This window comes from Epinephelus moara, chromosome 12, assembly GCF_006386435.1.
Source record: "Epinephelus moara isolate mb chromosome 12, YSFRI_EMoa_1.0, whole genome shotgun sequence".
In the NCBI taxonomy this organism is placed as follows: domain Eukaryota; kingdom Metazoa; phylum Chordata; class Actinopteri; order Perciformes; family Serranidae; genus Epinephelus; species Epinephelus moara.
The window spans coordinates 35,805,406-35,818,182 of NC_065517.1; the positions used below are offsets into that span (position 1 = coordinate 35,805,406).

At 42.2% G+C, this 12,777-nt stretch overlaps 1 protein-coding gene across 1 annotated transcript in view; it reads right to left on the bottom strand.

Annotated features, from left to right (window-relative positions):
• Nucleotides 1-12,777, bottom strand: part of tshr (thyroid stimulating hormone receptor) — a 30,455-nt gene that overhangs the window by 11,942 nt on the left and 5,736 nt on the right. The window contains exons 2-5 of the mRNA XM_050057736.1: nucleotides 8,653-8,724; nucleotides 6,123-6,197; nucleotides 1,134-1,208; nucleotides 540-614 (exon numbers count right to left, since the gene is read on the bottom strand). Of these exons, the coding sequence (XP_049913693.1) occupies nucleotides 540-614; nucleotides 1,134-1,208; nucleotides 6,123-6,197; nucleotides 8,653-8,724 (297 nt within the window). The remainder of the gene's footprint in view (nucleotides 1-539; nucleotides 615-1,133; nucleotides 1,209-6,122; nucleotides 6,198-8,652; nucleotides 8,725-12,777) is intronic.

Genomic DNA, 12,777 nt, shown 5'->3' on the forward strand with positions numbered 1-12,777 from the left:
TGCAAAAACTATACTGTAATTTGGTCATTTTATAACCGTGTGAATTTTCCTTGCTCCATACTCAAAGCTAGGAATGTCCTTTTTGTTTGTAGGAACAGTCCGTCACACTGAATGGGCCTGTGTTGGCAGGAAACTCAGTGATGTCTCGGGAAATAACAATCGCTTTTCGGGACACTATCCCGACAGGGAACGCATTGCTGTCTCCATAAAAAGCAACCCCTTTTGTGGCACTATCTCCACTGGAAATACAGTGACAGAAAACCTGTTTGATGGCAAGAAAGCTGCTGGAAACACAACAATGACTCACTAAAAAACAACCGGTTTTGTTGTTTGTTGGTCTGCAGCTTGGCAGCCATTAAGCAACCCCTCCATCTCTTGATAACAAAATCAGCTCATATACATATACTTCACTTTAGAAACGTTGATATGTATTAGACGTACGAATGTAACATACTCATGGTTTGCAGAAACATACTATGCTAACATTTTCTTCTAGTGATTGAGCTTTGTGCTTAAATTTAAAAGTTCCGGCAACTCACAGCATGAAGTTTATGTCACTAGAGTGGATGTTGCTCAGGTCGGGGAAGGAAGAAAGGCCAGTGTTGAAAATCCCCCTGAATAACAAGAGGATAGAAACAGTCAGGACATACAGCAGACACAACACAGACCACATAAGCTCCTTTAAAAAATAACAGTATATGATTTTCTCATTATTAATCCCCAGTGGGGGCGCGTCAAACGGTGTAGTGCAGAAGTAGATCTAAAGATCTGAGTTTAGTGGATGACATCATTTAATAATAACCAGCCTGTTAATTTCACAGCGTATTTATTAGTGACACATAATGGGACATAAAGGACTTTTAGGTGATCAGGCCAACTACGTGGAATTCTTCTTAAAGGTTTTGCATGTGCAGCCACTTTTCTGGAGCCAACCTGTACCACCTCTTTAAACTCAAGTGAAGCGTGACTCATTCTTGCCCAAACTGGTACACACGATGCTATGAATAGATCACGATGTCTAAATTATTACCAGACAGAAGCATTTTAAATATAGCCATCTTTTTGGATCGCCATAATGTTGTCAATATGTGGAATTCAATGATAAAAACTGTTCATGCATGAAAAATACTCACAGGTATTTTAGGTTTGGGAGATTTTTAAAGGCTTCTGGGTCGACGTAGGTCAGAGTTTTTGCATTACGAATCTCTCTGAAAGAAAAGAAAACCATTTATTGAAGATGAAAAACAAATGACAGAAGTGTGTGTGGTGGCCACTGTGAAAGGATTCAGACATACGTTTAGAAACACACACTGCGAGGTCTTTAAAAGTTGCTGACAGAACAGGACAGGTTGCATGCCAGGGTGCAGGAGGAGGGAAACTCGGTGCAGACAGCCAGGGCCGGAAGTTGAGTCCAATTAGTGTTTCATTAGTGTGTTTACTCTGGTCCGCCCTGGGCTGGACCGAACACCTCTCTCTGCTGTCTGAGGCCATGTGGTGCTCCGTCCTGGCCCTCCTTCACACACCTGGCAAACCACACTCGGCCCAGCAGACAGACGTGGTCAGGTCAATGGAAGTCACGGACTGGGAGAGGTTCATCTTCCCAGTGCTGCTGTATATCTGAGGGCTGTTCAATCAGCCAATATAACCATTACATATTCTGTCAGGCAGGCTGTAAAACGCAGATGAGCCAAAAAGACGAGGTGAAGAGTTTGAATCTTTGTCTCAACTCTTTGAACTCAGTCATCCAGTGCTGTTGTCAACTCATTGCTTTTGCTTGGATTTTCTGTTGATAAAGTTTGTGTTTCTGTGGGCGGTGGGTGGTCTCTCCTCAGCCGTGGTGACTTTGGCTGATCGCTTTAACTAAGCAGTCTGAAACGGTTTGAGTTCAGCCTCACTAAAAAGCAGAATCAGGTTTGTGTGGCCAAGTTAAACGGCACCATTATCACACAGGAAAAAAGCCTGTCCTGCACAAAACAGGCTGTTCTCATGCACTGTTCGTACATATACCTACAAAAAGTAACACACAAATAACCACAATAACCAACGTAATTATGAGCCAGTAATTAGTGTTTATTCTCCAAATACTGCTATTATGTGACCAATGTGCTGACGGGAGTAAAAAGTATAAAGTCACAGGACATAGGAATTTCCCCCCGGAGACCGGTGTTTGGAACCATGTGAAACCAGTGAACTTTAAGTTATTTTATGGTACATTTTTACCATGTCTCTTTTCCTAAACCTAACCAACATAATTTTATTTTCCATAAAATGAAGTGAGATATCTTTACGTTAAGTAAGTAACATCATTCGTAGGGTGCTGAGTCATTAGATATACGAACCATTTAATTTGCATTTTCGTAAGATATCATAAGAAATGTCATATGGGGATACGTAGCAAAGAAAACTTTAAAGAGGTTGTTCAAATGCAAAAAAAGAAAAAGAATCAATTATTTTAAGATCTTCATTATATGACCATTACATAGAGTGTTGCTGTAAATGAGTTAGCATTGCCACTCCCGATTCCCGTGTCTTGAAGTCACAGGGTTTTTGGTTGGATGCCTGAAATAAGGTCTGTAGCCATGTTTCCATCAGCCTGTTTAGATGTGCATCTAGAAGTATCGCATCGGAAAATTATGATGGAAATGCCAAAATTCGAATTAAAATCCCCTGATTCGCACAAACTAAAATACGCTCGCTTTTGCCGGGTTTCGGTTGATTCGAAAAAATGTTGATTCGCAAAACGGGGGAAGGAAACATTTATGTTCGAATTAAGTCTGACGTAGCGCACCTCTCTCCATGGTGATATCCACACTCCGGGTCGGGAAGGCCGTAATGCATTTACAAGCTGGCTGCCAACCGCCAGAAAACGTAGAAGAAGAAGAATGCGAGACTTGTTATGTTTCTGGTTCTGCGGAAAACTCGCACAAGTTCATAGTTTTCACCAAAGTCCGTACATTTAATGGAAACACACAGGATTCGTATTTCTTTTAATGCGCATTTCCCAATGATTCAAATCACTTTTGGATGGAAACATAGCTAGTGGTTCACACAAGCTCAGGGGACTTCCATGTTTTGTTCTACAACATAAAATACGTCAGTAAATACCCCACCTCTGAATTTTGAAGCTTTTATGTATCTTAAAAAAGGCGCTGGGATGCTAACAAGTAGCTAAAAGTGATTTCTTTGCAGTCTCCCTGTGGTGGTGACATTAAGTCATGCAACTGTGATGTAGTTTGTTTATAGTGTTATGTTTGCTTTTTACTTTTTGCAATTGCATTTACACTTAAAGAATCATAAAAGAGGTTTTTAATTTGTGAGTATTTTGCTGGACAAAATGTAAGTATCATAAACGTTTGTTTGCCACAGAGTTTATTTTCCGCAGTAATCCAAAATGTAATGGGAAAATGCAAGAGGTTCAATGACAAGGTAACCAGGGCAACTTCATGTAAAAGTTCATGTAAAAATTAGGGATGTCCCAATAAGATCTCAAAGATCGGTATCGGGGGCCAATAAAGGCATTTTTTTACTGATCGGGATTGTCTACACTGAGCTATATGGAGCCAAATTCTATCCTTTGTTTTACGTCAGCTGGTATTTTTACTCGCACAGTATTAATACACAGCAACGCTCCACTGTTTGTCCCACCTGCGTCGAAACACTTCATGCCTTAAATGAAAGCAAAACACACTATGATACTGTTTACGTTATGAACCAAAGTTATTAGCATTTGTTTCATTTCAGCTAAATGTGAGACAGCAGTGCAGAGCTGGACACAGCCACACTCATGACGTTGCAATGTAGTGGATGCGTTGAAACTTAACATTTCTTATTTTTCAACAGCGTTGTGGTTAATGTGTGGTTAGGGTTCAGGCTAGTTCACATTACACGATTTTCACCGTCATTTTGACGTCGCAGAGGATCTTGAGAGCCACCATGGGTCGGAGGTGAGTCGACAGATAGTCTGCCACGACGAGTCCTCGTGCGAACAAGCCTATAAGCAAGTCGCCCCCTCGTCTGTGACTCGCAGGAGGACGGAAGAGATGTGAGGAGGACAAGCCGCGGGGTTGCCAGGTCCAGTCGCTTCTTTTGGGCTTGTTTCCATAGCCCTGGTTGCTTGTTTCTCTCCCAAGATCTGGCAACACTGACAAGCCGGCAAGTAACAACAACAATGGCGGCGTCCACAGGATCACGGGGAGCGCGCTGTGTTTGGACCCAGGCCCTGGAGGCAGATCTGATTCAACACTGGGAAGAATATCCATGCCTTTACGATGTGTCGTCTCCAAGTTAAAAAACGTAGTTTGGTGATGTCAGCGTTATTTGGGGCTCTGTTGGCGAGGGCTCGGTGGAGAAATCTTATGGTGTGCACACACAGGTCGTAACACAGTTGGCAAGACTCCCGATGACAGAAACACACGTCGCCAGGTATGAACACTCAAAAGATTACGATAGTCTCCGCGACGCAAAATCGGGATGAAAATCGTGTAATGTGAACTAGCCTAGCGTAATGAACTAGCCTAGCATTATTTTTGTTTGTTGGTCTCGAACGATGGTCTGCAGCTTGGCAGGCGTCTCGTGTAGGTGTTACACCATCCACCATGCCCTCCATCTCCAGATAACAAAGTCAGCTCATATACCACGTCACTTTACAAATGTTGATATGATCCATATGAAACATGCAAATATATCATATTTGTGGTTTGTAGAAACACACCATACCAACATTTTCTTGTGGGCCCTATTTCAGACAGCAGGCTCAACAAACTCTGAGCCTAATCCCGATCTCTGAGTTGACTGAGTCTGAGCTGAGAAACTTGGGTCACTTCTGGCACCAAAAAGCAACATGGCAATGGCATAATGCCAAACTTGAGGCTTCAGAACGGTATTCCTCAAACCAGTGGGTGATGTCACAGTGGCTACGTCTACTTCTTTTGTACAGTCTAAGGTTTTTTTTCTCCCAGAACTGACCAAGAATGTAGAAACACCATATTATTTGCCAGTGGATTTATCTGTTTATATATATTCCCAGTAAAAAAACAAGCATTCTTGACATCGGTGGTTCACGTGATGGTGGCAGGATAAAAACTTCACCCAACCCCCTCTGAATTCTCAGCTCCTCCGACTGCAGTCTCAGATCCACAGCTGCTGTCGGCCTGGAGCAGCCAACAGGAAGCAGAGCATTAATTTGTGTCTGACCCTGAAGGAAACCTGAGAGAGATGCCATTATCTGATGTATGGCACCACACCACACCAATCAGTGGCAAATAGACCCCGGAGATCCAAAACACACCCCCAGAACACTGATACAGCCCTCAGCGAGCGGTTTGAATTATTGTTTCTGTCTGCATTTAGATGTCTGGAATTCAGCAGCTAATAAGGAAAGACTAAAAGGCAGGATAATTAAGTTAAAAGTGACAGCCAAATGATACACGCACATGCACCAAGCCGTGTCAAATTAATTCCTGTAGCTGTTAATCATGAGTTACTGTCTCACACGGCTACACATGCCCACGTTGCATACAGGAAGTGAGTGGAGACGAACTCACAAACAGCTGCGTTACAAAGATGCTGTAACTTGGAACAAATCATTCACATAGGCAGGAAGTCTTGTAGTAATATATGAAGTGCTAGGAGGTGTTCTGCTGGAAAGTGTGTGGTCCACCCGGAGACTGAGCCATAAATCTCTATCCTATAATTGAGAATAGAGTGCACCTTGCTAGACTTTTTCCCCTGAGCTGCTTCAACGAGAGCTGGAGCATGAAGAAGACGAGGAGAGAAGCCAAATGCTGGCTGTTGGGCCTCTCTGCTCTAACGTGCTTATTCCGACTGTCTGTTTAGACCGGGCTTGGTAGTAATGCTCCAGATAACAACTTACTTCATTGAATTGAATTGTTTCTCATCTAATTTACATGTTCCCACAACAATTTCTTGAATTGCGAGTGTGTCTGATGAGGAGCAGAAAGTGGTGTGCGGGGGAGAAAATAAGCTCCTAATGTGTTTCTTCCTTGCTTCCATTTGCTGCCGGCAAGGTTGAAAATTAAGCATTTTTCTCTCCAGAGAGCAAATAGAACAGCTTAATCAATAAGGATCGATAAAGAGCGTGCCATTTTCCTTTAGTTACTCACATGTGGGTGATTTTCCTCAGGCTGTGGAACGAGTGCATCTCCAACCTCTGCAGCGTCATATCCACCGATATATATCTGAAAGAAACACACAGAGCTTACATCAAATCTAGAGGACAAATTGTCTTTGTAATATCAAAATAATTACCTGTTTTTAAAACTGTCTACTTTAAGAATGAAGGTACTGTATACCAGGCGAAATATAAGATGTGTTTTTATAAATGAGTCTGAGTGTGTGGCTCTAAAACCGGCCCTAAAGCCTACAACTCTTTCCTGAATTTATCACCCCTCCTCGCCTAAAGCCTCCAAAGTCATGGGTAATTTTACAGGTATGCGCCCCACATATACATTCCCCAGTCATCAGTCACTCTGCTACCATTTGTTATTACTTGGTAACAAGTATGCTCTTTAAATAAACCAACTTAGCACTCGATAAACCTCAGAAATGACTAGAAACTAGAATTACTGCCTTGCATTTGTATGCCTCTGTGAACCAGTCAACTTGTAGTTACAGTATACACCCATGTCTGTGAAAACATGGACACTTCCCACACATCTTCACCCCGTAGACACCTAAGATTAGAGTCACTAATTCAGTATCTGACCAAATGTCTCCCCTTCTGTTCCCGAATTATGGCAAATAATGGAGGTTGACTTTTGACCTTTAGATAAAAAAGAATTATCACTTCATCATTTTATCCAATTAGTTAATTATGTGAAAATTTGTCATAAATAGCATATGAATTCTTGCGTTACGCACAAAAACATGTTTTGTGAAGTCAAAGTGATCTTGACTTTTGACACTTTGACCACCATATTCTTATCCTTACGTCACTGTAAACATTTGTGCCAATCTTGAGGAAATTCCCTTAAGGCAGTCTTGAGATATTGCGTTCACGAAAATGAGACACGCAAGGTCACAGTGACTTTGACTTTTAAACACCAAAATCTAATCAAGTCATTGTTGATTCCAAGTGGACATTTGGGCCACATTTGAAGAAATTACATCAAGGCATTCTTGAGATATTTTGTTTTTGACAAAGAGACAGATGCAAGATCACAGTGACCTTGACCTTTAACCACAAAAATCTAAGCAGTTCATTGTTGAGTCCTAGTGGACGTGCCAAATTTGAGGAAGGTCCCTCAGGACGTTCTTGAGATATTGCATTTATGAGAGTGAGATGGACGCAATTTCACATTGACCTTGACCTTTGGCCACAAAAATCTGAGCAGTTTACTGTTGAGTCCAAGTGGACATTTGAAGAAATTCGCTTAAGGCAATACTGTGTTTTTAAGAATGCGATGGACACCAGATCAAAGTGACTTTGACCTTTGAACTGTGAGAACCAAAGTTCAATCAGTTCAAGTCCAAGTGGACATTTTTCCAGGTTCTCTCAAGGTGATTTAGGAATAATGCATTCACGAGAATGAGATGGATGTATAGTCATAGTGACTTTAAGATGTTTGACTGCCAAAATGAAATCAGTTCATTGTTGAGTCTGAGTTTGTGCCAATTTTAAAGATATTTCCTCAAGGTGCGCTTAAAATATCATGTTAATGAGAATGGGACAGACAAGGTCACGGTGACCTTGACCTTTGATAACCAAAATCTAATCAGTCATTGCACAGTCAAGTGCAAGTGGATATTTGTGCCAGAGAGAAATTACCTCCAGGTGTTCTCAAAATATTGCGTTTTTGAGAATGAGATGGACGTAAGATCAAAGTGACCTTGACCTTTGACCACTAAAATTCAGTTCATCATTGAGTCCAAGTGGACGTTTGTGTAAAGTTTGAAGAAATTTGAAATATTCTATTTAACATTCTATTTCAATAACCTGAAAACATAGTGCCTCTGGTCACAGCTATCGTCAGCACGGAAACATAAAATACTCTATTTACTATAGTTATAATAGGCACTTAATAAAACACATCTCAGTGTTCACAAACTAAAAGGGAGTTGAAGAATCTGACATTTTGTTGGTTTTCTATCATTTTATGTGGACAGTGAAACAGAATCAGTGGAAACACTGGCTGTGAGCACTTTGAGGCTTACAGTAAACCTCTCATCCACCTCCGTCTCCCTTCAAGCATGACTTGGACGCAGACTGACGTCGGACTCGGCAGCTGGGGATCAAGGCTCAAGTGTATATTTTACCTCTACACAGAGACTTCACCTCTACTGGGAGTCTCGAATCACCACACACCCAAAACGCTCTGCTGGAATACCGAGCTGGTGTCCAAGCCCTGCTGCGGTCAAAGGACCAACATTCCTATTGATGGAAAGCATTAGCGCTTCCAGCTGTGATTAGGAGCCAGCGGTGATACTAAACAGAGAGCATATCAGCTGCTTGGGTGGGAGACAGAAAGGAAAGGGGTGGGGAGTTTGGGACTGGGAGAGATTCCCACTTTTGAAGCAGTTGAAAGGCAAACAGGTGGATGAGAGCAACTGTGGAGTGTTTATGTTTGAATAGCAGTTAATGAGAAGTGTTTGAGCCTTGAGCAGAATAATCCCACTGAATAAATTACCACTCACATCCTTGAGATGTTGACCATGTTGGCGAAGGCGTCCGCTGGCACGGATGTCAGGCGCGTCTCTAAAAGCAATCTGGTTGAAAAATAAAGAAGGAGATGTTAGTTGACACAAACACATTTGACTCTCTGTATCTTCTCATGGCTCTTCAACATTTTTAAAGGAAGTAGTAGATATTTTAGGAAATATTTATTCACTTTCTTGCCAAGATTTAAACAAGAAGACCACTCTCACATCTGTATAGGGGCTGGGTAAAAAAATATGATACAAGTACCAATACCAGTACCCTAAGGGTGCTTTCACACCTGCCCTGTTTTGTTCGGTTCAATTGAACTCAGTGTGAATACAGTGTGGTTCGTTTGGGCAGGTGTGAACACAGCAATCGCTCTTGGGTGTGCACCAAAACAACCAGACTGAGACCTTCTTGAAGAGGTGGTCTCAGTGCGGTTACAAACGAACTCTGTTGCGGTTCGTTTGTGGTTCGAAAGACCATATAAAGCCATATAAAGACCATACCTTTCTAAGACCATATGCTAAGCTAACCATCTCCTGGCTGTGCCTTCATATTTAAAGTAAAAGTGAAAAAACAAACATATATCCTAAAATATCAAACACTGAATGGACGAGGCTAAAACCTTGCACCTGGACATTTTCTGAGTATACTCATTGCACATATTGACATTTAACTCGACAATACTCAAGATTCTCTTTGTAGTGAACGTGATTCTGTTATCAGAAGTAAATTTCATATTCAGAATTGTCTTTACAAGTGTACAATAACTCCAGACAAGACGAGATCTAAAAGAGAAAGGCAGATAAAGGCTCGGCACTGATAACATTCAGAATCAGATGAAAGGTTTCTTTGAAGCACATGGTGAAACAGACCCCTTATTCTAGGAACATGGAAAGAAAACAAAGACTTAGATCTGCCTGGACCTGAGCTGGCAGCCAAATCAAACAATGTCTGGGTCTGTTTAGGACAATGTTTCAGAATGTAAGGTTAGGACTTAAGTGTGGGAGGAACAGACTAAAACTGACCTCAACATTGCTCAGGATAAATTAGTACCCAATGTTACAGTTACGCTGTAAAACCAAGGGTTAAGGGATCTAATCCATATTCCTACATTTTACCCACATGTCAAACATTTTAGCTTGCTGCAAGTTTTTGCATAAAAGGAGAGGAAATTGTTCAAGATTTCAAAAATCTAAGAATTTCAAAAATACTTGTCCTTTGTGAGTGGCACAGTGGTGCAGTGGTTAGCATTGTTGCCTCACAGCAAGAGGGTTCCTGGTTTGAACCCAGGGTGGGGGAGCCCCTCTGTGTGGAGTTTGCATGTTCTCCCTGTGTCAGCGTGGGTTTCCTCCAGGTGCTCCAGCTTCCTCCCACAGTCCAAAGACATGCAGGTTAACAGGTGACTCTAAATTGCCCGTAGATGTAAATGTGAGCGTAAATGGTTGTGATAGTCTGACGACCTGTTCAAGGTGTACCCTGCCTTTTGCCCAGTGTCAGCTGAAGGAATACACATCTGCTGCTGAGCCATGTAAGCAGCTCTGGTCTAACAACAATGGGAAAGGAGTCTATAGCTTATTTTTAGGGGTTTTTCCGGTGTTAAAAAACTTGCGTACATGCACCAATTTTGGTGGAGAAGGGGTAAAAGTCAGCTCATTTAAATGTAATCGGAACTATGTCACTTTAAAAATGTTTATATGATACATATGAAACATGCAAATGTGACGTGTCCATGGTTTGACGAAATGTACAATACCAACATTTCCTTCTGGCGACTGGACTGCCTGACAGCCGACCTCGTCTCATATCGACGCTCGGTCATGGACAATACGACGTGAAAGGTACCCTGGATGCGTTGGTTGTTGACGTTCTGGGACACCGTGTCAAGTTCTGCCTGTTACATGCATTGTGTTCTTTCAAAATACACCTCTGTTTTCACAAGAAATGTACTGCTCACATACAGTCTCTTTCAAAATAAAAGCACTACGTTGGTACAACTGCCAGTTTAGTTTTTTTCCTTCAACAACAAAAGCAAGTGGTAAGGTTTAGGAAAAAAGAACAGGGTTTGGCTTTATAGTCTTAGGGGACACGAACAATGCTCTCTCGGGTGAAAGTCGGTGTTTGTTGGACCCATCAACCACCCTTCCCGCCAGCCCTACTCAGACTTTGCCACCCTAACCTTCGTTCTCATCCCGCCTCGTTCCCCCTGACGCCACTGGGCACTGTTAAACTATAAGAGTGACGGGCCACGTATCATGCCCATGTAAGAGGATGGCTTTTTTTGTTGGAGTCTGATGCAGGTAGTCACTGCATTTCGACAACTTCGGAGTGAGACTGTGTTGGATAAGGACCTTCTGGACCTCCTACTAGGTGTAGCAGGTACCTTTTAACCCGTACCTATGAGGCTGAGAACCACTGATAACCACTGATAACACCCATTCAATTAGTGATAACACTTGAGCATTTGGCGTCATATTTAGTTGGTAAACGAGGGTGGTATTGATCATCTCGTATAACTGCACGCAACAGAATCAGATAAATGTATCTCCCAACATGTCTGACTTTAAGAGTACCTTGTTGGCATTTCCAGTCAAAATGTGTTTTTTGTTTCATGTGATCACGCTGCAGATTTTGTTGTGGTGCATTTAGAAATCACAACATCTTCGTAGAAGAAAGAGATGAAGATGATAGCCACATGTGTTGATGTCATGTTGTACGTCAGGGCCACCCTGCAGAGGGATGCACACCCAGAGTTTGTACCACTACATCCTGTCTCAGCTGGTAACAACACATGCATCCATTTGGAAACACGTATGAATAAGGGACTCAGCCAAAGCCACCATCTTCACGCACCTTTGGTTCATCAGGGGAACAATAGACTAATTCAGAGCCTGAGATCTGGCCCATGAGTCTGAATCACGCTCTCATGGGGGGGGGGGGGTTGGTCAGTCAGTAGACACGGGAGCACAGCACCCTGCACACGCTTTGACAAACTCAAACAAACAAGGGGACACAGAGCAGACCCTGACACCAAACACCCCTGTCAGAACCGCACTGTTTCGCGCTGAAACCCAAATAACCAGCTCACATTTTCTCTCAGGAGCGCGTGGAGAAGACCAATGAGCCCATCTCGGAGGCCTGAGGAGAAAATTACTCCCCCAATTTGTCATTTTGGATAGAAACCCGAGAAAACAAACAGGTTGGGAATTGAGTTTGAAGTGGGGAGAAGCCACATAATTCCTAATATTGTCTGCGTTGGGCCGACAGCGTCGCTGTGTTTACTATGGGCTCTGTTTTATTTTGATGTGTAATGGTCTGTGGTGACTGGTGGAGAGGGCCACTTACATATTCTGCTGCACATTTCAACCTCCAGAGTGATTCAGTGTAAACACTTACCGCGTAGAAATTCTGTCTCTATAAAGATCCTTAATACAGAGTTACTTTTTATTTTATTTTTTAACTGTTCTGATGGCGGTGGTTGTGCACAATGATTTTCCCTTCAAATCAGTTTTATTCTGGGGTTTATAAAAGATTACATTTGTTTTCTCATAAATATCTGGGGTAATTACTACAGAATGTGAAGTAATAGTAGGAAAATTTCCATCCCATGATCCTTTGGTACAAATTAATAGCTGGGAAACTGTCAGTATTTCCAGCAATCTCAGCTACAGCTCATCATGTTCGACGTCCCACTTCTTATTTTACAATTAATCCCAGTGCTCATCTGTAACCATTCAGGAAACAGCATCAGGACTTCACTCTACAGTCGGTTTTATTAGACGAGAGGTCGAGGGACGACGAGTATCTCGAGTTATCACATGTTTAAAACCCAATCCAAAATTTCTGAGGTTTTTGAAAGACTGGAACTGCTGTGTTTTTCCCCCCCTTTCCCTTGAAGTCTTTTTTCCCCTCCTAATTATTCTCAAATGGAGCTCACCGGGTGTTTGAGAAATGTGCTGTAAAAAGGTAAATATTGTATTTGAATGCATCGTCCAGACGTAGTCGGGAGTCACGCTACGCAGTCTTTTAAGCGTCTGTGCTTTCCTTTCCACCTCTCTGACTCCCAGTGACACATGGAGTAACCTGCACAACACACACACACACACACACACTCTCAA